The sequence below is a fragment of the Micropterus dolomieu genome, linkage group LG17 (assembly GCF_021292245.1).
Source record: "Micropterus dolomieu isolate WLL.071019.BEF.003 ecotype Adirondacks linkage group LG17, ASM2129224v1, whole genome shotgun sequence".
NCBI lineage: Eukaryota > Metazoa > Chordata > Actinopteri > Centrarchiformes > Centrarchidae > Micropterus > Micropterus dolomieu.
In genome coordinates, this window is record NC_060166.1 from 14,730,556 (window position 1) to 14,758,311 (window position 27,756).

At 41.2% G+C, this 27,756-nt stretch overlaps 1 protein-coding gene across 1 annotated transcript in view; it reads left to right on the forward strand.

Annotated features, from left to right (window-relative positions):
* The first annotated feature begins 5,789 nt into the window (after positions 1 to 5,789).
* The window catches only part of clmpb (CXADR like membrane protein b), a 68,056-nt gene continuing 46,089 nt past the window's right edge, over positions 5,790 to 27,756 (forward strand). Inside the window, exon 1 of the mRNA XM_046073865.1 lies at positions 5,790 to 6,151. Coding sequence (XP_045929821.1) covers positions 5,968 to 6,151 — 184 coding nt within the window. The 5' untranslated portion in view covers positions 5,790 to 5,967. The remainder of the gene's footprint in view (positions 6,152 to 27,756) is intronic.

Sequence of the window (27,756 nt, forward strand, 5' to 3'; positions counted from 1 at the left end):
AATCGCTGCAGCCCTACTGCAGAGTATGTGATAATTCTCTGTGGGTTCACTACAGGAGACTCCTTTCACATTCAAGTAGTCATGTGATCTATTGTTAATATTAAAATATTGATTATAGTCACTTTAAGTAAACATTTTTATACATTTTACACTGCTTTAAGTGTAAAGGGATTTTTATGGTACATACTTTCATCCGAGCATAATTATTCCTGTCTCTGCAATTAATGTTTTTGTTTCAACAACATTAAGCCTCTCTCCACATTAGATCACGTCATGTCTATAAACTGAAATAAAGTCCTTCTGGCCTTATCTAAATGAAGAATCTTTAAGTACAAATAATCCATTCAAACATGCAATCACGGGTTTGACCTTGCAGGCTCCGCTGGCTGGGAGAGTGTAAGGGGATAGAGAAGCACCCTTCAGTCATTTAAGAGACAAATGGAACAGGTTTGTTGGAAAGCCCGGAAGCCTTCACCTTTTAACACATAGTATCAGTTTGCCCGGTTGCCCTTCGCTACTCAAATAAGAAGCAGTGGTGTCTTTTTATACAGAGCTGTGCTTCAGTCTCCACTGAGTGGAGATTTACCACTACCTAAATAATTGGCTCCCCAGTGGTATGGATATACAATATGAGATTGAGGGCAATTCTTAAATGTGCCCTGTGGTGTTCCTCTCAAAGTGTTTATCAACAGCCTGGTAATTTATTTCCTTGAGTGATGAATAGACATGTGTGGAAGACGGATGCCCCCCAGCTACACACACACCTGACGTACAGTATGATGCAAAGCGTTTGCTGATTTACACTAGCTCTTCACCACCATATGGCTCACATCAGTCATTTCCCCAATGACCAGGATGGAGACCACTTCATCAAGGAAAGGACAGCAGTCGTAAAGGTTGTGGTTGGAATTTGGACGGGGGGGGTTGATTTTGAAAATCAACCAAATCAAACAAACACCCTCTGCACATCACCTACTCCCCACCAGCGCACTCCTCTTTTTCTTCAATTAAGCTTGCCTTGTTTGTGTTGCTAAAAGAAAATGGGATAGGGAGCTCTCCATCCTGTGTCAATAAACCTGAAGAGGCAAAGAGATCAATGACAAAGAAGGCATTCAATTTACGTTTCCATCCGATTCTAATCAGCTACTTTTCTTCGTTCAGTGTGGTGTACTAAGCTCCCCACAAAGGCTAGTCACATGTCCTGGTAATAAGCATAAACATGTTTTCTCATTTTCCATAAGTCTGTAAACGGTGGTCGGAGGGGTTGAGTTATACAGCTGCCACAGTTTATCATTCATATGAGCTCATCTGTCAGAAAAGTAGGTCTTCACTGAATGGTGAGGCTTTAAAAGAACAGAAATGGTGGTTTTGTGTAGTAAAGTGAGAGACAGAAGATATTATGTAGGCTCTGGTTGTATTTTTGTTATCAGTAGATCATGGAAATAATTCCAAAATTTGTTTACAATTAGTTTGTTTTACCAAAATTAGGTTTGTTTGTCAGGGCCAGCTTTAAAAATTATCTTTTTTCCACACAGGCATAACTGTGACTGATTAAGGTGCTTTTTTATGTTGAGTAAAACTAATTTCTAAAGACTTATTATTGTATTATTGCAGTTGGATTTCAGCTCTAATGTTACATATGACAGCTTGATGATGGCAGCGCGGTGTTCATTCATGTTCACATACTTGAAAATCCATGCCTAAATAGCCCAAACCACCTCCTCTAATTAAAAATGTATATGATTTTTTATTTTTATTTTTTGCATGTCAGAGACAGGCACTTTCCTGTAACTGCTGGTGTGGAAAATGCCAGTGTTGGAGGAAAACAAATTCTAATGCAGCGTGCGATGTGGTGAAAATTATATTCAAACGTGATTGATCTGTTTATCCTGGACTGGAGCGGGCAACAATTTAACATTATTACTTCTCCCAAAGACAGAGTCACACGATTTAAAATAACCAACAATCAGTCTTATTTCACTCCTGCAAATGATACCATCATGTGTGCCGTTTACTCTTGCTTTGCTTGATGAATTCCCTCATTCAGTCATTCATTCAGTCACTCCCATTCAGTTCCTTCATTTACCTTTTCACCACAGACTAACAGATGTAAAATGAAACCGCGAATGCTGTTTGGTTTCTGGATGCGATTCAGTCATCTGCCTCGCCTTTAATTAGAGCATGATAACATGTTTTTAAACTCTATCCTTCTCTGCCTCATGTTCCCCGTGAAAGGCTCATGAATAAATTGAGGAGGAACATCCACTTTTGAACTCACTGGGCTTTACAGTACAAGGAGACGAATGCGCTCACGGGAATGTGGAACAGGAGATGACAGGAAGCGGTCTAAAAAGGGCATTTGCTCCTTCTCCTTTATCACAGATTACAACTGATCTGTAGTAATGGCAAAACAAAGAATGCAGACTACAATCTGTCTAAACATTGCATGATCAAAGAGGCAGTTTAGCATCTGTTCTATATGTGTAAATATGTAAAATACAGAATTAAAATGTGCTGTGTGATTTCTGGTCTGAGAATTTAATTTGTCCTGTAGATCTATAAGGCATATGTGCATGCGAGATTTAAAAAGGTAACAAAACATTTACAGTGGTCTCATAGGGCTCTTTATATCCGTGGCTGTGTTCTCCACGCTATGTAGCACTACTGTTTAACACATCTCTGACTGACTGTCAGGATCTGCTGTATGTTTAAAGAGAGACTAAAATAATGAACATTGACCTGGAGTACATTTATTTTATTGGTTTAAGAAGGAGCTGCAATTTGAATGTTTTCTGAAGTGGGCAGGAGGAAAAAGCTGGACCCATAAACCAACATCCGATTTGGATCAATAAGCCGAGTGGCCTATGCCGTCTTGAGATGCTCGCAATAAATCTGTGAGGGCCGCCCTCTCCCTCATTAAATTATAAAGGATCTACGAGCCGTGAAACACAAAGGGCGAAGCAACACACTGGTTGCTAAAAATAGAGAGGCCTAAACAAAAGAGTTTTTTTTTCTTGTCTCCACATTCATAGTGTTACTCAAGAATCCTTTTAACTATCCACTTCTCTCATTCCCTGAGGTCAGGACAGAGAGGTGGCCAAAGCGTAGGCATCTTGGCGTGCTCGTGTGTTTTTGCAGGGTGTCGTCTGTGCGTCAACAAAACACTAACACGTCCCTGTGATGTCATGATGAGGGAGTTACAGCTGTTCTGGCGGATGGGAGCACTCTCACCGAAAGCGCCCCGTCTCTGCTAGGAAATCCGAGGTGCGTCTTGTTGCTCCAAATTTAAATTGCAAATCCACTTAAAGTACATAAGTCAAGAGTGCTCCCAGCTAAAATGCAAGCCGTGTTGGGTCTGGAAAAGTTTTTAAAAAATCATGGACTTTGCACTTAGGAGGATTACATTTTCATGTGCTAAAAAAGGAGGGAGAGTCCCAACACATGATTGTCGTCACCTCAAAAAGGGGCAGCCCACACGGCAAATGATATTTCTTCTAAAACAACGTACATTTCTCCTAATGTCTTATAATACATTTCATAAACTGGAAATATCTTTGGGGTGCAGTGAGAAATGGGTGTGTGGAGATTGCTGTGTTCTTGGTGATGTGAAACTAATCAGGGAGAAAGAGCAGTTTCCACACTAGTGACTTTTCAAGGCCCAGTGGTATAAATATCAACCATCTGTGAGGCCATCTGCATTGGGGTGCTATATCATGCACCAAGGCCAAGCCACCAAATGCAGACAAGTTGCCTCCCGTGGCACTATCTACACTGCACATGAGACAGTAATGTATCTAAGAATCACTTCTATTAACAATGGATCTGCCCCATATCTTATGTAGTGTTGTCATCTGTTCATAGATAAGTGAGGTCATCATTTAAAGGAGCAATCATGATAACCTCAGCGCTGTGTAACATATTGTGCAGCTGCATACTCTACCAGGCCACCAGATCATCATATTTCTGTAGAGAAGTCTGCTTTAGGGGAAAAATTGAACATAGATGTAATTCATGTTGGCTATCAGTTGCGTTTTCAATCATGTGTTTTTATCTGAATTTAGATTACAGTAGGGCTGTGGTGATTGCAGGGGCAAACATGTATCTTACAACCAGCCATCCATCATTATTTGACAGCTGATATTGCAACAGTTGAGAACTGTTTTTGCTTTTATGTTGCAGCTGACTTCTGTGAATACTGACTACTGCAGATGTGAGTTGCAATGAGACCGTGACCTTTTATATTCAGCTGGAAATACAAAGATAAACAGAAAAAACACAAGCAAAGAAAAAAAAACGAAATACCCCGACCACACAAGAGTGAAGACATCGTCTCATCGTGTCTTATCTACCTCTCACAACATTTGGATTTATGTAGTAGTTGCACCTCTTGCATCTCATCAACTGGTCCCTGTGAACATGTGTTTCTTTGTGTCTGTGTGTTTGCGTTGTGAAAGAGAGAAAAAGAGAGGCCGAGTGTACACGTGTGCGTGTCTGCTCGTGCATGTGAGACATTGTTTCAAGCTATCTAGTTATTGGAACGGAAAGGAATGGAGGAAGACTAGTTCTGAAGAGCAGGCAACTCGAGGGGGAAAGAGAGAGCGAGAGGGGCCACTGGCGAGTGAAAACCCTTTTGTTATTTCTGTAGATTGTTGAGACACAGAGGAGGGGGATTAATTTGTCTCAAGGTCTAAGAGCAGCCATCAGCAGACAGCAGCACTCCCCCTTTTGGTGTTTGTTTACCTAACTTAGACCATGCTGCTCTTGTGAAACAAGATTGAGAAGCTGGTGGACAAATACAAAATGGCAAACAAACAAAAATATGCCTTCTGGTTCAAAACAGATGTTTAACCGAGCCTTTGATCACATGCATGTGTCATCATAGCCTGCATAATATAAATAGCCAAGAAAATACATCATGCTATTAAATTTAAAACACGCCATTTTTCTTGTTTCTTGATGTAAAATCACACCAGGTTAGCCTGACATTCAAAATTCTTATTATGAATAAATAACTGTATCACTGTCAATGACGAATTTATACAAACATAATGCTAAGTCTGCAAAATAACAATTATATTGATTATCACTTCCTCAGCTGATCATTTTCTGAATTCATGACAGAATAACATATTCACAAAACCTCAGGTGATGTCATCAGATTGCTTGTTTTGACAAACTCAAAGATTTTCAGTGTATGGATATATAAGACAAAGAAAAGCAGCAAATCTTTACATTTGAAAACTGCTTAAAAGATTGTTTAAATAATAATTGATTCAAAAATAGTCACCACTTGTTTTTTTTGTCAATCAGCTAATCAATTGATACATAGAGTGCTAACTATGGACAATCATGTATATTATTAAAGTAATGTAATAGTGACAGGCCTGCTTAAAACTGTCCCTTTGTTAGTAGTAGTTATGTGGGAAAATTAAGTTAAAAATAACATATAAGCTCCTTACGAACTCACCATTGACTCCCTTTAAACGCTACATGCAGTTCTTTTTTAGAGTACGATTACTTGCTCATAACATTTTCATTAAAGGCAACTTCATATCAAAGGAATCGTGCCTGCAGCACCTTACAAGAGTACTCACTTCCTCTCACCCAGCCTTTTAGTGTTTGTTGCAGGATGCTCAGGCTGTGTAAGAGAACTTCAGACTCTAGAGGTCTCCATCCTTCAGCATCCCCTCATCATCCACCTATTCGCCCTCCTCCTCCTCCTCCTCCACCTCCTCCTCTCTGGCATTTTGTGCAGCGGAGGAGGAAAGGAGGAGAGACTGCTGAGGAGGAGACAGAGGGGACCCTGAGACAACACGTCCCACGCCAGAGCCAGACAGCCAGGGAACTTTGATTTGACGCCAAGTAGCCTGCGATGAAAATGACGATGAAGAGAAAGAGCCACGTTTCTTGTTCTTGGGAGGTTTAGATGTGTCGGGCGTGTGCAACATATGATGTCCTTGGACTCATATGCTCAATGAAGGTTTATTTGTCTGTGATTTCGCTCCTCAATTTGCTGATGGTGCCGCTTCGTTGTGCCTGCACTTAGGTCAGCCGAATGCATTTGAAGGCAGTCTGAGCGCATTGTTTCCAGCTCCGTTGCTTATGGGATTTCCAGCCGTGATGTCTGCAATATTTCGCTCTTTGTTTCTGGGTAAGTCACTTCCCATTCCTTTAAAATATAATGAATTAATTTTATTTAAAAGCAGCGCAGCGCGTTCATCTGACAATTGTCACTGACGTTGTGGACACTAGATTATAGCCGTTATTATAGCCTATGTGCAATGATTTTTTCAATACATGTGTAGCCTATTGTTTAACACGTCCTTAACGACACATCTGGCAAATGTTTGCAGCCTCGATTCAGAATGATGTCAGAATATATTTATTTTCTTTTATTTCGTATAGCCAGCCTTGCACTTTATAATGCGCATATGTTAATAAGTTGCTATTTATGTTTCGATGGATCTAAAAAAAAATGGAAAAGAACAATTCATCCCTGCTTTCTAAACCATAGGCTGCTCTACTTCAGGGAGCTCTCAAAGGGTGAAAAATTTAAAGGGGATAAAAGTTCACTTGACCCCTCCCTTAAAATCTGCTGTCCAGATTTATTGACCGAGTATGTGCATCTACTGACAGTTATTCTTATTCAAAAAAATTCCAAATGTAACACATACTGTAACCACTAAGGTTAGATCATTTCTGTATGCTGTTTCTTACTGTTTGTCCCAATTTTAAGTGTCCTGGTGTGTCATTTGAGAATGAAAGAATGTTGAATTTTGGGGGGGCTACATCATTTGTTTTTCAGCATGAAACTGAACTTGAAAAGGTCCATCAAAAATGTTTCTTTTGATTATATATCTAAAGCTTCCTTTGTCCATCAACAATGACATCAATATGTCAGATGACAACTACTGCTGATACTTATGTTATTACTACTATATTACAGAAAAGTACCAAAGGCCTGAAGGATTTTCAGGTGGAGAGTTAAATGGGGGATTGTTTAATTCCACTGCGGCTTCACTGACTGGAAGTTGCTGTAACACTGTGAGACAGTGTGTAAAAATGACTTCCAGTAAAAGGTTTCACACTCCCTACTGCTGTCTCATCACCTGCAGTGGAATTTCCCTAGCTGGGTGTAACTGGGGATAAATGAGCATTTTCCAAAGGGGAGTTTACAGTCTGAGCGACTATGAATAGGGGTACCTGGTATGAAACAGTTTGGAAACCCCTATGTAAAAGTCAGAGGAATAAAGTACCCAAAAGCTGGCGGCTTGTCTGCTTTGGTTTGAGTCCAAAAGTCGTGCTCTAGTCTGCATGGTGCTGGCTGTTCGTGGTGTTGCATTCGGGAGAGAAACAAAAGACTCGATCATTTGTGTTAAATTTTTCATTCCATAGTTTATAGATACTGCTGGTGTTATTGGAGTTGTGCTGTAGACTTGTAAATGCTGAAAGAGTTTGTTATCCTCAGCTCCCATTACTCAGTTACTTACATATTGTGGCGACCTCTCAGGAGAGCACCCTGCCCCTTGCTCAATGCATTCTGGGAAAGGCTCCAGTCCCCTGTGACCCTGAATAAAATAAGCAGTATAGAAAATGGAAGGATGGAGATATGATGGAGGCCTGTATACATGCTGACTTGTTAAGGCTCACACTGTGCAACCAGTTAATCCACAGTGTGTGCACACTGGTGATGGTCACTGATCCTGCACTTTAACTAAAGGAGCTGACTCGGCAGTGGACACTGCATACCAACACATTTTTTGGTTTCAGTTAGCAGCTTTGTTGTATTAGATAATGATGTCATTCAAGCTAAACATGTGGACAATCAAAATACCAGTCCCCTACAACTATTGATGATGATGATGATGATGATGATGTTAAAAACAAAACCAATTCTTAGCTGGCACATCTGAGCCAGCAATGGCAAGTTGAACACATTGCACATTAAATTAAATGGTTATTTATTAAATATACATTTACTAATTTATTGCTATAAATAATAATGGTGCACTTTTCCCAAAATAAACCTCAGCTTATGCCTAGAGCTTTAAATGACTTGTTGCCATGGTGAGGCATTTTCTCCTTCCCCTGTCATGTCACAAGATATGACTATATAAAACAATCTGTGCAGATGAAAAATGATATCATCAGGGTGAATATCCAGTGCAGTTTCAACCTGGGTCATGTGTCTCTCATGCGAGAACACAATATCTGCCAGTCAGCCAAAAGCACATTTTTTTCCTGACCAGGGAGATATCTAGCTTTTCAGGCTAGGCTGCTTTGCTGTGCCAGACTGAAGAACATTTTCCTGAAGTTATAGCCTGTATTAATTCAAGATCAACACCAAGGCCAAGTAAAGAGAGGAAGTGGCTGTTTTATTATGAAAGAATCAATAGTCATTAATAGTGGCTCATTTCCTTTTTATTTGGCTTTGGCCTCACAAGTCCTGAGACATCTTTAATTTAATATCTGTTGGAGATGTAATATCCACTGTTCACATTACAGATAAGTAGCACAATTAATTGCCACAGAGTGTTCTGTAGCTCGCTTCTTTAACCCTGTCGATACAAAGGAAGAAACAAAGCAAGGTCAAGTAGAGTAACTCAGTAACAATGTGGTAGATCCAGCCAGGTAAAGGAGACCAGTGATGGATTGGATCTGTCCCTGTGCCAGAATTAAATTATTCTGAATGAGGGAATTTGAAAATGGCTGTCCAAGAAATAATAACAAAGTTTAAGTCACTTGACAGAAATGTAATTGGAAAGAATGAGTGGCTTCTATATGAGATTCAAACCTCTGCGCCTTCATTTGGTGGAGTTTTATGTTCGTTTGAGCATCAACCTATGAGGCAATGCAATGTGAGTGATCAAGGGAACGCAGTCATTTCTTAACATTAGTGTGTGTGCTGATGCTTTGTGTCTGCATGCGTGCGTACATGTGTATAACATTTAGAAGATGGCAGTGCCTGTGCGCACATGCTAGTGTTACATGTAGATAAAGAGAGCAGTGGCTCCAAACAGAAATTCTGTCCCCATTCTATATTTAGCATGTCTGCCGGGGTAGGCAGAGGATCTCCGAAATGTGAAGATGACAGGAGCCTCCTGAGCCAGAGGTTATGAAGTGACATCTTGATGTGTTTGCGCCTGAATCACACTCCCACACACACCCAGCCACAGACTTTCTGACATTCCTACAATCCCAGAGATATTTTGAAATTTGACGTCTAGTTACCATAGATTAAGGCTTCGTTTTGATCTCCTTTTGATGCACATTATTCTTCAGCACAATCATAAGGCATCCCCTATGTACATTCTCAGCTTTGAAAATATTTGTTTTTCAAGAGCATGTGATGAATTTGGCAGATCTGCTTTTGGCCGATCTGCCTTGCACAATATTTAAAGTATTTGTCAGTTGGTTGTGGAGCCTTGCACACTGAGTTAACCTTCATCCCACATTGTAGAATTGTAAAACCTTTAAATGGCTTCCAATCTCACTTTAATTGCCATGTACAATTTATTTACATATCTACACTTTCAGCACATTTTCACACAGACAAAGCAAAGGGACAATGCAAAGCATTACAGTACATATATGTATTTAGGCATCAAGAAGATATTGCATTTTAGCTGTGAGACATACAGTATATTAAAGATGCAGCTGCTGAGGGAAAATGGTATATAGCTAGAAGTGCATTGCTCCAGATAGTTAAATCACTTCCCTTGCTCCTACAATGTCAGCGACATGCAGAATAAAGTGTTAACAGATTTCCATCAAGAGAGGACTGTATTATTCAAAGCAAAAATGGCATATCTGAATTCCTCCGCAAGGGCAAAGCACCCTGGAATATAAAACCTCTACCAAAGGTGACTGATGAAGCCTACAGATGAGTACAGAGGTCCAGCCGTCCTCAAAACAATTGACCCATATCATTAACAAACACTGATTTGCCTTCCAAGCACTTTCCCCCTGACGTGTGCGGCCTTTGAATGACAGCGTGCTTCCCTGAATAACAAGTCATCCTCTTTTTGTACCTGAGGGATTCTTCATGTTTCATTGATTGTGGAGCTTTTAGTCAGAAGGCCCTTCTATTCTGTCGCAGCAAGCTGGATGCCATGCTGCAAATGAGAGTGTTTGTAGGTGAAGATGTACCTGCTTTGTACTGTAAGTGCTTTTATTCCTACTAGTCGAGGGCTGAGGCAGGTTGTATTTTTATAGGCTCCAAAGACATCCAAGGTAATACTAAAGGTCACACTGGTGGAATGAATGTAGTCTGTCCTGAATTTATCTGCTATTTTTACAATATTTCTTTGTTTGTTTGACAGTTCCTTTTTCTTTCTCCTGGTGTGTTGCTGCCACACCCATCATTTCCAAGCTATCCAAGTCACTTGCATTTCATGAAACACATGATACATACCTAGACAGAGCTGGGTTTGTGTAGTGTTTCTGACCTATAACAACCCCCCCTCCCCTTCATTCTTCACTGGGAAAATGACTGCCAGATTATTTTGGAACGTATGAACAGGAACTGCCTTTTTCACTTTACTGCTAATCTTTGACAGATGTTCTGGAGAGGCTCACATCCACATTACTGGAACCACATGGACAACCTACACATGACATTACACTACACTAGTATGCTATACTGCTGTGCACAAACAAAGACACAGACATTTTGTGCACACACACAACTGCATTCTGTTGAATATTATTTTACTGATAAATAATATTATTATTTATTACTTTACTAATAAAGCTGCAGGAAGGGAAGATTAGATTGACACGAGGGGAAAAAATCTTTATAGTTTGTCATTTTGGGAGATACGTTTTACTTCTTGCTGAGAGTTAGATAAGAAATTTATACCATTCTTAGTTTAATGTACCTAAAAATGCTAGTGGAAAATTGCTGGGACCAGTAACATCTGGAGTCTTATAAACCTCTGTAAAACCACACATTGTCATTTTTACACTTGTTTGTACAGATTAAACAAACAATATGTAATGAGCTGATTGGTGGATACTGTTGCCTTCGGCCATTGCAAGTCTTTATGCTAAGCTAAGCTAACTGGCTGCTGGCTGTTGCTTCATATTTACCATACAGACATGAGAGTGGTATCCACCATCTTATCTAACTCTCGACAAGAAAGAGAGAGTTTTTTGCATTAGAATGTATGACCATAAATGCCTAATCGTGGAGCCCAAATTCATTATAACTTACTTTAAATGATGCAAAAGCAGACACATGCAAAACGCAGTTAAATTAAGAACAGCTCCTCTAAAACTAAAATACCTAGCCCTTTAAAGCCCTGGTTAGCTATGGCATTAAAATGTTGCATTGGGCCCTTGTTCCCTGTAATCTCTACAGCCATGGCCACTTCCTCCAAAGGGAGGATTTCTGCCTTATTTGCTGGAGTGAATAACCATGAAAGTCAATGGAGCTTTCTATTTTCTCAAAAAAAGGGGAGTGATTTGCTGCATCTGTGCATAAACATTTTAATCAAGGTCTATGATTGTTTTATGTAAGCAGTGAGGAGATCAAAGAGTAAACAAAATGGCGAGATAAATGCTGATGCTGTCTGCGAGGTGGAGCATGGAATTGTCTCCCATTGATTCACTCCGTTAAAGGTCTGTCCTGATATTCTTTGCAGCTATTGACATTGCTGGAAAAAATAGGCCTCTAAGCAATTGCTCTTCAGCTGCAAGAGCAAAGGTGATCAAAATGCGCACATCTTACAAAAATACCATTTAAAATGATTTGTTTATCAGTGGTGGGGGCTGAGATGCTATCATCTCACAGCTCCCGGCCCTGTTGTGGTGCTTTCAAGTGCTTTCTGCCTTAGTGAAAACTGGCAGCGCAGAATAAAGCTGGCATGCTTGTCTTTTCTAAGCAGAACATGCTTTTGATCTATGTTTTCTGTCTCTGAAACCAGGTATATCTCTTTTTTTTCTGTGCAGCTGCACGATCCAACTCTGCAGGAAAATAAACAGCTCAAAAACCAAAATCCCTATTGCTGAGGTGTCTTTCACCTTCAAGCAGCTTAGCATAGCGCTTACATCTATGACACAAAGGAGGAAAAAGTAAACTACTGATAAAACATATACACCCATTGAGCAGCACAGGAGAAAGATTTCCTGGAAGCCTGTGAAAATGTCCAAAGGTCGACCGAGCCTGATCATGCACGCCAAATTAAGAAGATATGAAACCATTCACTTAACTCAGCAGAGGGGACCTTGAACAGTTGTTTTTACTGCTGGACAAAGCTGTACTAACGTTTGCTGACATTTTCAGTGAGTGACAAAACCCCAGTAAACTGCCTGCCAATAACTGATAATTTCTTACTAGTCGCTTAGCAGTTTAATTGGTCATGGGGTGCAACTGTCTGACCCCAACCTGTGCGGTGCCCCACCTCACACTGTGCTTATTGATTATCGTGTCCAAATATCAACTTGGACATTAAAAGAGCATCATGCTGCTGAGATGAAAATCAGCAAGAGAATACAGCGCACAGCTAGACTTCAACCACAGTGTGTCCTCCCCATACATCTTAAAGCAAAGGATTTTTCACTCATTTTTCATTTTGAAATATACATTTATTCTGTGTATTGTGGTGTGGGGCCCAATGCACAAACATTGACTTTACTTTCGCTCTACATGGCATTCAGCTGTAATTCAATCTCTAGAATTGATTGCAGATGAATAAAAGCTACTTTCTCTGCACCAAACAATGGCAAGCCAGGCGAGTTTCTTCCACTTGCTCCCCCGCTTTTCCAATTGGGAGCTGACTGAATGAACAGGAGGAAATGTTCCACGTCCCTCTATTTAGACGCCTGCTGTTCCTTTCAATTTGAAGCAGTTTATTAGCCCAGAAAGCAGGACACTCCATTAGATGTTTTGAACCCACATGCTCCATTGTCTCACTCCATTTCCTCTTTTGCTTGCCAGTCTTCCCTAAAGCGTTAGTGGTTTTAATCAGTAGAGGCCACTCTGTCCTTTAAACATTTATCTTCAGGAGCTTTTGGTCGTCACCGAGCAGCGTGGAAAGACCTAAAGATGGATGGTGTTTGGAAGGGAGGCCATTGATTAGAGTTGTGGAAGACAAAGCGGTCACCTGCACAAGACCTGAACACCATCTGGAGGATCCCCTCCACTCTCAGTGCATTATGGTTGAAGTCAGGACTCATCTGTCCAATTTAGATCTAGAGCGAGTGTGAGAAAGAAAAGGAGTGTATTTTTAGTTGTAGACGATCAGGCAGTAACTTTAAATAGCAGGTTTAATCTATTTATTGACTGTAACAAAACTTTGGAAATGACCTTTAAAGCTCTACAAGATATGCAATTCTGCTGATTAATTCTTTATAGGGATGAAATCCTTGGTCATCAAAACCGTACCTCATGTAATTGCCATTCATTAGGAACTGTAAAATGCAATAACTTAGATCCAGTCTTGGGTTTCCAGTCCCATTCTCTTGCAGTGGATGTTGTGTGATGGATGGTTTAATTATCCAACCACAATGCCAGCCATTTGGTCTTTCATAGCACAGTGAAAACATTGCAAACTAAATATCATTTATCAAATGCTAGGCTGTCCACAAATTAAGTATGTAATGCGTTGGTTGCACTACAGCTCTCCCCTCAAGATTTCATATTAAACAGCTAAAAGGTTGAAAAGTTTGTTTCCACAGGAGATAACTTTGCTTATTCAGCAGCTCGGGTTGTGGTCAAAGTACAATTTATACTATTGCCAGTACTGCTCCCCCTCTTGTCCTCCCACTTATTTTCCCTTTTCCCAGCAAAGTGGTGCAGAACAGATGGCACCACCACCTTTGTTTTTTCCAACTCGTTAGACTTGACTTGTTGATGAAATGGAGCCTTTACGCCAAGCTTCTCAAGCAGATGTGTAGCTGTACATTTTATAATGTAGCCCGGCAGTAAGGATGGTATAACCCACAACCTGAAGTATCTACAACATGAATCTTTCATTTATATCTTACAAGGCTTGATGTTGTGATTTTCCAAAAGTGGACTCATTTTCTTCATGAGCAGGAGGACAGCACTAGCTATGCATAGAAATAAAGTGAACATGCAGTACGTTTGTGTTTGTTACTGCCGGAAATACACTCATACTCACACCAGTGCTCTCTGCAGCTGTAGGTTAGGGGTGCTCATGTGGTTATGTATACTCTCTACAGTAATGGAAGGTACCCCAGGGACAAGCCATCTGATGCCAACAACTTTCCAATCATAACTCACAGTTCAGTGAATATAACAGCAAGTTTCCTCCATTTGTTTTAGTCATTTTCTGCATCTCTGTTTACGCCACACTTGTTTAGCCTAGCCCATCATGCACTTTGTCAGATCCAACTTATAGATCACCACATCTCTAGTAAAGAGACAGACAGAGGCTTAGGACGGCATTCAAGATGCCTGTCATGGTTTGGCGTTGATGTCCAAACTGAATGAAATTGTCCCATTGTGGTTGCCGGATGAGGATGTGAGTGATGTTCTTCAGTGTGAATGATGAAGTAGTGAGTGAAAGCTGGGCTGGATTACTTTTATGTCTCTCTTGAAATTATTAAACTTGAGGCTTTTTTGGACCTCACATTTTCTCTCAACAGCGGACATAATTTTTATTTTGTGTGTCTTTCTTCAAGAGGGAAATCAAGAGTGTTAGCATTTGGCTTGATTTGCTGTCTTGGGTCCAAAGACGCTGTGGAGGAGGAAATAGCAGAGTTTGCAAATTCAAGCTCTTAAGATAATTAAAGTTGGCATAATGACTCTGCTTTCTAGACGGGTCCGTGCTTAAAAAAAGGCAGCTTTGGGAGTTACCACACAGCAATAGCAAGCTGTTTTATATTATAAAATTAGGAATAATGAAGGTTAGAATATGCAATGTGCAGAAAAGATGAAATCAAATGCACAATTCTGTCAGTATGAAGTGAAATGAAGCTTTTGGCCACTGACCCATCATACTAGAAAACAAACATTTCTTCCTATTAGGAGAGGGAGATGCTGTTTACTCTATTAACCTTTTCTCTCGGTTGCACTCTTGACATTGAGCAATGTAGAAGAGGCCGACTCCTCGCTGGCCCCTTTGCTAATGAGGCAATTAAGTCTATCTTGCCTTGGTTGAGCAAGGGGCAGAGAGAGCAAGGCAAGTCATCTGCTGTCTCAGCAAACACCAAGCATCTTAGCCGTGCTGCAGTCAGAATATATAACAAGCCCCACTTTGTTGTAGTGGCCGCCTAGTCGTTGTGCTTCTCCCTTGTCAGTGCGACCCTGAGCACAGCTGGAGATCACAAGTAACATCAGACCACATTCATCCTTGTGCACTGAATCGCTGCAAATGGAAATGGAAGAAAAACACTGAAATGAAATGTTTGCGCTCTGCTTGTAAGCTTTTGTGATGATGTGGTGGGCAGCGACTGTGTGACATGGCCGCAACTATTTGCAAATTATTTTGGGATAACACAATAACACTTAGAGCACTGTTTAGGGATAAGGTGGTGGACTGTTGCCTTTACTCCCGGCATTACACAGTCCATTACAGAATCAATACTTCCTGATATTCATTTGTTAATGCTTCAGAACACACGGAACATCTCAGAAATGTCACTTATAGAGAGCAAAGGAATAAAGATACTATTATATTCTGAATCTTTAACAGTGAATGTATGACATTTTTGCCTAAATTGCCAATACAGCCTGATACCAGTCATTTATTTGCTTCCATATGTCCTGTTGACTTACTTATTACGTATTTACCGTGTTTCTTTTGTTATGAGTTATTCATGCAGCTAAAAGAGCTCTTGCTGGTTGAAAGACTGAGGGAATGTTGGACTACTAAAGGCCAGTGTCAAGAGTGGTGTGCACTGGGGCTGGAGATTTACAGTAGAGTACAGTGGAGCGGTGTGAGGATGTAGCTCATCCTAGTCCCACATGATCTATGAGAAATGCACAGTTCTGCCTCTCTTCTTCACCTGTATACTGATGAGTAGAAGCTCAATCCACAATGTGTGACAGTAAGAAAAAGAAAGATATGAATGTGCAACCATTTGCATCCATACATAATTGAGTTGCTGTCAATGTGTGTGTTGATGCCTGATTTTATGTTCAGATTCCCCCTCTGACACATGTCTGAGGGATAGCGCGGAATTACAATTGCCTCAAGAGCTTTCCAGGATAATGCTGATTGTTGTACAATGTGCTGATACTCTGTATAGCCAATTAAATGGGTTTGACAGCAATTAGCATGTTTCTTCCCTCTAGCCTAGTGATTGGCCGCTATGAGCAACTGCAGTGTCCTACAAAAGGGCCCAGCATTAGGGCCTAAGTTAATGTGTTTAAGGGATGCACAATTCTAACGAGTGATAACGGAAGGCTTACGGCTGCTCAGAAGGGATTAGGGGACATAGTTGTCTGTCTTAAAGCTCAGGCTTAACCATCATACTCTTTTTTTCCCTTTTCCGTCTCTCCTCCTTGGTAATGAAACGCCAGTGTTTCCTGACACAAGGCATGAAAAAGAGCGTCTCACTCGGCAGGGAATGAAGACGGCTGCTCATTAGCTATAGAAAGGTGTACCCAACCAGAAAGAGGAGACGTCCGGACAGATTTGCTTGAAGTCAATACCTGTCTTCTGAAGCTTCCTCTACAGTATGTGGCTGCCACAACTTGATCAGATGAGATTCATGAGAGCTTTTGTAAGCAGGCAAAGATGTGTTTATGCCACACAGACATATGTGTAAAGTGTACAGCGTTAAAGCAAAAACGACAAAGTGAGCTTCTTTTAGCATCCGATTTCAGACCTCTTGTGCTAGTTTCACTGTCCACTTTAACATATTTACCTTTGCCATGTGACCAGATCAATAATGAGAGATTACCTCTGCTCAATGTGAGTCACGGATGCCTCTGAAGTGGCAGGACTGGAGAATGACAGAGCTGACGGTTTTCAGTTACAGGACACTAAAGATGCATAGTGGCAAGGGCGCCAGAGAAAGTGCACAGTTAGCAATGGGCTGCACCGGCAACCATGTGTGTTCGCTGCCGGCTAAAATTACTGACAGTGGACCAGGGCGCTGTGCCGGAATTCTGGCGCGAGGCGTTTTTGTATTTAACAATATATAATGTCTATATAATATGTCTGTGGAAAATATTCTTGCGTATACAAACATATAATATGTGGACAAAAAACAATAGAGTTTTGCCAGAGGAAGCCTATAGATCACTATAACAAGAAAGAGGACCATACGTTGACAGTTTTAACCGCCTTTGTGTTGTTGGAGCCAGAAATCAGATAAATATATTGGTGTGAGAGACCCGGGTTCAATTCCCCACTGTGACCCATCTACCAATGTGTCCCTGAGCAAGACATTTAACCCCTAGTTGCTCCAGAGGCGTGCAACCTCTGACATTCTTTACACTTGTTAAAGCACTTTGTAACTTGTTTTTGAAAAGTGCTCTACAAATAAGGATTATTATTATTATTATTATTATGTATAGCAATTGTAACTCGCTTTGGATAAAAGCGTCAGCTAAATGAATAAATGTAAATAATGCACAACTTCATGAAGAAAAAGTACAAAATTAAGTTTTTTAGTGCTGAATTGGAATTTTGCCAACAGAATTAATACATTTATAATGAAGTACATCTTTTCTTTAATTTGACTTCTATAAAAGCAAAATACAACATTCTTCCACAATAAGGCAAAGTCTATAAATATGGTCAATGATGAATCTCCTGAAGTTTTGCCAAAATGTTCTGGTGTGTGAGCAATACCTCTTCACAATTGGTGGCTGCGTTTGGACTAAATCTTTTACTGGATTGGATCATCTGGACCTTTGCCAACGTAACAAGGCCATTTTTGTTGGAATGTAATCCACCGGTGGACTTCACAGATAATTGGTGTCAATTTTGATAATAGGCAGTGCTTGAAGTGGGGCACCGATACCAGTAAGTTACTTCGACATTTTACTCCTTGGCGTCCTGGGACTTTTCTTGCGTACCGGTGGGCTGTATGTGGCGCTCATGTGTTCCCATTGTCGCCTGTTTGCTAATGTCTGTCGGTGGAGACAGAGCAGGTCAATGCTCGGGTGCCTTTATTGCAGCCATGAGCATAAAGTAGCTGTCACAGTAACTTTTTGTGAATCAACCAATCACAGCCTGGATGGGGCGGGTCATTAAAAAAAAGTTGGTGCACTACAGCAAACTTTTTAAATGTTGAACTTGTTCTGCATGAATGATTACTGAGGAGTTAGTACATAGCATTAACTAATTAGAGACTAAGCACCATGTAGATAATTTTTCTTACATAACGATTTAATAAATGAAAACCCACAGAACAGCTGTCCAACTGGAATAAATATTATACTAGTGGTAAGCTTTATAGTATACTATTATCTGATATTATAATGAAATAATTTAGCCCTAGTACCAGCCGATACATACTCCCCCATGTGAATGGGGAGTACCAGTAGGGCTGGGCAATAAAACAATAATGATAATTATCAGGATATAATTTTCCTATGTAACAATATAACAAATGTTTAATAAGTGTTTGATTTAATTCATTTGAATCACGAACAAATCAGCTCTTAATTTATCTACTAAGATATTATTCTGACCATAAAAATAGTTATTAACTTTAAAGGAAGCATTCATTGCATTGTCTGTTTAAAGCGATCATATAAAAAAAGTAATCATTGCTGATACTGTATGCTAATAGATAAAGGAGTGATGATAATACAGTACATGCTTTGAATCCTTAGATTAAGGGTGGGAGTGGTAGTGGATTATGCAGATTATGATTATGCAGTGTTCTATGCAGACCGGATAGATCATAGAACACTCATTACAACCATAGGAGAAACTTGACTTGGACTTGAGACTTGACTTGCACAAAATGACTTGTGAGCATCTCTGCCATCACACACTTGGACTTCTATCTCATTCCAGACTTAATCCTTTGGCTCCACATACACTTGAGACAGAGCTTTTATGCCAGCTTTTCACTGAGAAATGACTTTTTCATTCAATATTCAGCTCACACAGCTCAGCAGCACAAGACAATAGAAGACTCCTTCATGCCCTTGTTGTACTGAGCATGTGGACTAATGTGTTAGAGTCACAGTTTAATACATTATATTGCTACAAGCCCTGTGCAGATGATATGACTAACCTTTAGGTTCATGTTTATACCGATGTTGTCCTTTAGCTCAAGCTAATAGCCCTCTTGTCAAGATAGAGGGACCTGGGCGCAGTTTTTCTGAATCAGTCGTGTTGCCACTCGCCCCTGTGCTGCCCCTGCCAAGTGTATGGGGAGACCTTTTCATTCACATTCAAGTTAGCAGCGTTTTGCTGTCTGGTAACTGTACCACGCAGAGTCTGTGGGGAAATCGTGATGCAATGGCGCCAGTGCATTTTTGATGAAAGTTATTCTGTTGAAGCAAGGAGCTCTCCTTGCGACCTAGTTAGAGCACCGCCCATTCTTCTCTATAGTTCTAAGCCAGACCATTTGCATATATGTAATCACCTTCTGCAATGGATCTCATGAAAGAGAGAGTGGTGGTTATAGGCAGGGCAGGAACAGAACAGACATTCAACCTGCCCTCTCTGGTGGGTGGACATTTTGATGTGTTAGTGCGCAGATTATCATTAGCATGGTCAGAAGAACATAGGCTTTGAAAGACTTACTAAAGTATTATTTTACATATAGTTTTATTGCACATCACCTGGCTCAAGTAATCCCTCTTATTGTTTATTTATCACATCTTTCATGTTGTACAGCATTATATTTGATCTGAGGGCAGAAAAACAAATATATTTCATTTTTTGCCGACCCCAAATGTTTTCTGTATTTCTATTGTTTGCCTACATGGCATTGGAATGCAATAGAAGTATGAATGATGTTTCCCTAGACTGACCAGCACAGTCATTAATCCTAATATTTAGACGGTAGCCGCCATCCACTCCCAGCCACGGTTTGACTACAAGTAATCATAGCCATACGCCGCTGTGCATTGTGCTGCAGGAAAACACTACAAGTGCAGAAGCTTAGTCCATCAATCTAGAGGCTAGAAATGTTTTCTCCAGCCCCATGTTGGATGATTTTACATGGCACCCTCCCCCTATCCAGAGGGAATATGTTTATGAACCCTTTCTCTCACTGTCCTGTCTCTTCCCAGTCCCCTCTCCCTCTTATGAGAAGAGGGGTCTGAGCGGACAGAGCATGTATAGCTTTCAGCCGCAGGGTCGTGATGGATGTCCACTCAGCTATATACGCCTTGCTCACCAGAGGCCAGCCATATTTCTCCTTCACTGCTGGTGTAGGCCTGCATCTGCATGAGGATGGTCAGGGATGCTGCTTTCTGTGAACTCAGCATAACCGAGGAGGAGTATTTGATTAGGTGTAATGGAATTACTGTAATCTGATTCCAAAAAAGACAATATCTGTAATCTGTTGCAGTTACTGTAAATATGCAGTAATCAGATCACAGATGCTTATGATGCTTCAGAGTTATTGCATTGCTCAGTACAACTGTGGTATTTTTTTATATATTGCAGAATTGTAGATTAAAATTAACCCTATGCAATTGAAGGTTTTTATATGAGTGTGATGTAAATCAACTATTCTAGCAACATTACTAGCCACAATTTCCTGCCGGTAATCAGCACTTAAGGTAAGTGGCTTTGAGTGTAATCCTCCTAACCCTCATAACTGCTGTTGTGGTGAATGTCAGGTTGGTTGTTGGTGAGGAGTATTAGCAACAGGATGGCCCAAGGGCCTTATTGGAGGCTACTGCTCGGTCATACAAGGAATAAACGCCGCAGGGTGCTCTGCATGGCAGCGCACTGCTGCTTTTGGGTCAGAGAAATGAGGAGAGAGGGAGAGGATCTGTCATTGATCCTGTGGCATTAGCCTTGGCTGCAGTCATAATGAAGCCAGTGCTGTGTGCTCTATGTGCAAGTGTGTGTGTGTGTGGGGGGGGGGGGCGTGGGTGTGCGTGTGTGTGCACATAACTGACAAATCCTGTAAATATCTGCATCTGGAGTGTTTATATCCCAGTGATTAATTATAACTCATGTGGACACAAATAAATCACTCAAAGTGTGTGTGCACATGCATGTGTTTGTGTACGTGCGTATTCCCAGATGGCCTTGTGTGAGCATATTTTTAGTGTGTGTGTGTGTGTGTATTTTATCTGTGCAGGTGTGTGTGTGTGTGTGCATACTGCATACTGTGTGTATCCCCAGATACCTTTGTGTGAAAATATTGCAGGGTGAACATATATGTATTGTCATCATGTGGGTATATATTTCCCTGAATTTGAGTGTTTGTGTGTGTGTGTGTGTGTGGGTGTGTGTGTGTGTGTGTGTGTGTGTATGTGTGTGTGTGTGTGTGTGTGTATGTGTGTGTACAGTGAAGCAGGAGATCCTGCTTGGCGACTCATCCATCATTTTCCCTCCTGGCCCGCGGTGCCCTCAGAGGAACGCTGCGCTGTCACGGTGACATTGGGCTCATTTTGGTCTAGAAAAATGGTGCATCTGCCCCCAGCATCACCAATACCACCACCACTACAACTCCCACCCTTAAGCCTACCAGACAGCTAAGGCGCCGCAGTAACAATCCCGCAGTCTCAGACTCTTTCCCCCGCGATCACCGTTAGGCGCCGCATGCACGGAGACAGATTGCTAATCAGAGCCAGCGCTCTACTGAAGGGCCCTCGTTTGTCGACGGTGGTTTAGTGAAGCTTCTTCAGGTGGGTTGTGACCTTCTCTGACCCTTCCTACCCCCACCTACTTCTGGATAACCTTGAAAGGGTGGAGGAGGGGAAGCAGATGGGGGACTAAAGGGGAGAGATGAGACCACTTTATGAGCGTCCCGTGGTCTCTCCCTCACTGATAAAGTACAGGGTGAGTCAGCATGAACAACTGCAGTATAGCGGGCCAGTCGATCTGTTTACGCTCGCCTCTAAAGAGACAATACCAACGCTGTGCCGCCAAGCCACTGCTGCTGCTGCTTCGTGACTCAGTGTGGTATATGTGCTTGCACGTGTCCTCCAACTATCTTCACAGGTTTGCCAGTGCAGGACAGCAATAGCACGCGTTGGACAAACTTTCAGCCACTGCTGAGAGCGATAGATGTCATGGTGAGGGGGACTTGCTGTACTATCTATCAGATAAGGGAGAGAAAAAGAAAGTGTGGAAAATAGTGAGTTGTATTATAGCGTGATTTTTGATGTGTATGGTTTGTAGTGCATGGCTACACCCATATTAAACAATGACATTCATTAAAATTCTTATACATTTAAAATGGGTGCTATTTAATACATACACACAAAAAGAGCGGGGGGGGGGGGGGGGGGGTACTTGAGAGGAAAACAGAAGCAGAGAGATACAAAATGAAGAGAGAGAGGCATGAGGGAAATAACAGAAGGAGACTAGGAGGGACAGAAAGAGGAATATGTGGAGGAAAAGGGGAGTTGAGGGATTGCAGTATGTGTGCCCCCCCCCCCCGCCATTCTCCTGTGCCTGCAGCTAAAACAGTTGCTAATCAGTCCTGCCACTTCACACACACGCACACACGCAGAAATACACACATAAACTGTGTACACACAAATCTACTGATACATCAGCAGAGGCACACACACAGCTTTTCCCTCAATAAGCCTCCTTTCATAGATAACCTCCCCAGCTGACAATAGCAACAATAGCATAAATCCTGATCCCAACAACAACAACAGCGATGGACAGCCATGTCCTTCACTGAACCCACGTCAGCATATTCTCTCTGTCTCTAAATAAAAATAAAGAAATATTTTTTTATTTAAAAAGGATCAGTTTCCAGAGCTGCAAGCATCCTGTTAGGACATGCCAGTTTGGTGGCCAATTGATCAACCTGTTCTGTCACTGGAGATCAATCGCCATTTGACCTCTTCTACTGAAGATCTCGTTTCCTCCATTTGCCAGTAGCAGCATGCCCCACGACCTCATATTCCCACCTGACCTTACTTTTCCCATAATTCAGGACGAAGGTCAACGGCTGTTATTAATTTGCATGACCTCGTTGACTTTAAGGTCTAATTTAGCCGCTGTGCAGTGGTGCACCTGTATTGTCTTTCATGTAGCCCTGAAAGTAACTTCCTTCCTGTGCAGGGGATCAATAGTGTAGCATGGGCCGTAAGAAATATTACGCCATTTCCCTCGCAATAATGACAGGAATCGTGGACAGTATATGTTAGCCAGCCTGGAATCAATAGCCCTAATGTAAATGTAAACTCATCCCTTCCTGTTTCAGTGACAGTATTATGGTTTGTTTATGTACATTTCTACACGCTAAAAGTAGATTTCTATATGAGAAAGCTACACCGAAGGCATTTCTCAGTGTAGGGTTACAACTATAACTCAGCTTTCTTTTGAATATCACAGTCGAGCATTATGATGCATTGCTCCATGGACTCTTATCACATCCTCTCACCATGAAGGAATGGTGAATAGCACATTTCAATCATTCTGTCACGGGAGAACTATAATCTTTTTCTTCTGCATGGCATATGTCCTTCCACTTCTAACTAATCCTTATTATGCCTCAGAAGCGAAGGTCATTGTCAAAGCCGAGGGGTGATTAAGTTAATCCACTTGTTTTCTGAATCCGATTTACCTCATTTTCCAAACTAGGGAACAATGTTCCAGCACAAAGACATCAAGATGATAGTGCGGCTCGCATTAAGGAGGAGAGCCCCTACACTGGAGAGGCTTCTATTATCTGTCTACATCATCTGCATCCCATTCTGCTTCCCACTTTTATCAGCAGATTTCTAATGACTGCATTCAAAGCTATCTCTGCCATATGGAGAGCGAGAGTGAAAGTGAGAGGTGAGCACACGAGTTAAAAGCGGCATGATCTCTCTTATTCATGAATCGATCTACATTGCTGCAGTATAAGCCACTAGCAAAGCACATCACAGTGCCCTGGTGAGCAGGAGCCCCATGCTGCGGCCGGCCAGCCTCAGTGAGTTACGCAGTGCAGTGGCATACAGTTGACTTCATTAGCAGGTCCCTCCCTTCAAGGGGAAGGCTTATTTACTACTGCACCAGGCACGGACAGATGCTCCACAGAAATTATACTATAGAGATTTGTGCAAGCACAAATAGGTGTGCATAAGTGGGTGAATGTATGTATGTGTGTTTAGATCCATTTAAATGATTTATTGATGAACAAAACGGAAAGATGTGCAAGGCTTGCACTTGCTGGATAGCAAAATTTCGAAAGCCAGATGAGGAAACAAGATAGAGAAAGAGGTGGGGGGCAAGGGGGGGCAGAATACGAGAGTGAAGAAGAGGGGATGGGTTAGTAGGGCATTTATAGCAATGCCGGAAGTGACATGGTTGAGGTGTGGTCTTGCTACTGAAACTTTGCTAAATAGCGCCACTTCAGGGACAAAACTGTTTGTATCCCTTACAGTCAGCAAATTAGTGTGTATTTGTGTGTGTTTTTAACTGTAACTCAGCATGCAAGCTCACAGGACAGTAAATGTCCATGCATGCTCATTTGCATATACACGCTAATGTGTTATGCATGTGTGTTCATCCGTATGTCAAGCTACTCTGCATTTATGAATAGGCTACTTTATTATAGATTTATTAGGAGCGGGGGCCTTTCAGTACAATAGCAAAACCGTTTTTTCATTGTCGGATATTCGTCTTCTGCATTATCATCTTGTGGCATGTTAGCCTAAATCAGTAGTAGTGTGAAAGGTGTGAGACAGTCCAACATTTTTTTCTAGCTACCTCCTAGATTATTTCTGCAACAGAGAGTCAGCAGTAGCCAATGAGAGAAAACCCCAGAAAAAAGAAAAGAGCAGGTTTTGAAGTTATGTTCATCTTTTTATTTTCCAGTAGTGTGAGATCTTAAATTTTCATGAGATCACGGGACTGCGTTACAGCACATTGCACCTCTCTGTGATTTTAGCCTTTACTTTATCTTGTGTTCCACAATGCAATTAGAAATGACCGAATATCAGTGAATGGTGGTTATAAAGTATGTGATATTTAACCCTTTCAAACTTTTCATGTTCAGGAATAGAGTCCTGTTTGGGCCAGAAATTTTGACCCAAATTTTTTATTGTTGAAATACCGAACTCAGGTATTAACTCACTGTCTGTTGTAGATTCCCTGCTTCTCTCACTTCTCTTCCTCTCACACAATCGTACATTATTCACATACTTATATAATTATTGAGCCAACTGTACATATTATGACAAAATCTTAACCTAGCTAGGGCTGCAACTAACGACTGTGTTCATAATAAATGAATCTGCAGATTTCTTTCTTAGATAATCATTTGGTCTATAAAATGTCAGAAAATAGGGAATAGAGAAGATCACGTTTTCCAAGAGCCATGTCAACATTTTAAATAGCTTGTTTTGTCCAAAAATAGCCCAAAACCCAATGATACTAATACTCTTTATAATATTATTAACTAGGGCTGACCCCAAATAGTCGAAGATTGGATGCTTCATGGGCAGAGCCTGATTCGACTGTCAATCTCACAGCTTCGCAGCGAAAAAAGGATCATGCCATTTTGGCAATATGGGGGTGCTCAACATCTGATTTTACATAGAACTACCAGTTTTCTCCCAATAAGTTAATATACTGCCTATTACAATATACATTTCAATGTTTAATGCTGTAAATACACATGTAAAAAGAATAAAACTTTAAATAAATGTTTTAAAAATTGTGTAAATAAATCCAAAATTGTAACCCTAACCCTGGGTCGTCAGTGAGCATGTGTAGGCGTAGTGTGTATGTGTATAGTGGCAGAAGAGGAACACTTGCTGAAGAGACAGAGCTCCAGCTTCACTGGTGTTGTGCCGGGTTGTCTGCACCTCGTGAGACTTTCAGATAATTTATCACCGTTGATGAACCACACAAAGAATATTTTATCGTTTTTAAATAGGCGGCTAATTGAAATAGACCCGCGAGGAACCGCGACGTGCATGCTGTTTTCGGCAGCCCGGAATGCACACAAAACTCTGCTCAAGACTGGTGAATGGCAGGAGAGAGAGAGAAAAGGTTCTTCAAAAAGCCTCAGTTTAGCTGGAAATTTACAGCGTGGATGAATAGAGGCCCCATCCACACTACTCCGTTTTAGTTTACACACAGAGAATTAAAACGATCTCCATACACACCAGCATTTTAGCTGTGTTTTAGAGTTGATCTCTGTCTACATTAAAACAACTGAAAACGCATAGTGAAGCAGATGGTCTCTTCCATAGTAACAGAAGATTTGGCAAAAGAATAAAGAAATGCAGACGAGGAATCAGACCAGATTTTTTTTTTGCATGCATCAATAACGAGATGGGACTGTTACTGAATGCAACACAGGAGTGTGCCGGCGGGAAACAGACTGGGAGTCGTCGCAAAGGAAACGGCGACATGCACAGTACAACTGTAGGCAGATAAGTGTTATTTGCACCGTACAGAATATTTTTATAAAAAGACTAACTCAAAAACTCTGTCAGTAGCGTCGTGTTTCTGCTTTGCACGACTTATGAGGCCCAATCAGAGAGCCGAGCGTGAGCGTCTGCATCATCGTTTCTAAAGTCCTCTTACGATTCTGATTCGACTATGTAAATCCTTAGTTGGGGACAGCCCTATTATTAACAGAGACCCATTAATTCCAACCATGAGCAAGAAGTTGGCAAGTGAACAAGCTGGAAGGTGTACATTTTTGGCATTTGCACGCTTAAAAAATGGTTACCAATTAATTTTCTGTTGATTTAGTACACTGACCTCTCACAAGTTAGCCACCCATCACACATGTGCAGACAAAAAGTTTAAAACTTTTGTCTGATAACACAAGCACAATCAACTAACAAATGGCTGTCGAATAAATCTGTCCTGTGTTACATAAGTGGAGAAATTGGCGACCGCAGAAAGTTCTGCATTACATGTTTTGGGCTTTATACCAACACAGTCAAAGAAATAGCTACAGCCAAGCAACGATTCTGAAAGATTCTGCTGCCGAATGGAAGCCTACATGTGTGATGGAGTGATTCGAGGACATCATTAAAAGATGCACAACACAATGGGCCCAAACTCTGCCTGAATTTGTCAAGCCTGTTGCAAGCTTGGGCTGGGTTGCAGATTTCTATGATATAGTCTATCACAGACAAGAGAGGCTTCGGAAAAAAAAGACAGAGAATGAAAAGGCAGAGCGAAAGCAAGAGGGATTGAATGTGGGGCAGACAAATAAACAGACAGCGAGTTCAAAGGAAAAACTGAGGCACAAGTGAAAAAGTGCAGATGTTTAAGAGTGTTTAGCAGATCCTGTTGTGAAGCGCTCAGTCAGTCATAATAAACAGGACTAATGCACAATTAAAAACACCTGGAGCCCTTTCCATTACTTATTAAGTCAAGCTCATAATCATCGGGGGGGGTCATCTCCACTGCAAACCTAATAGCAGTGTGTTAGTGTGTGTGTTATTCCTCTCCTCCCTGTCTGTCACTCCCACAGCTTTGCAAATGAAGGTGTGACCGAGCCAAAATAAGATATCTTCATAGCCAAGACAAACACCATAATAGGCATTTCAAATACAGACCCTACTATTTTTAAGTAACAGCTGTGCTGTGTTTTATATGATGCTGGTGTTTTTAGCTCTGGTTCCGCCGGATCTTCCCTTCCCCCAGAAGGATTTGAATCATAACATTCTCGTCCCTTCACGTAAATGTCTTACTCCTACGCTCAAAAATAATATAC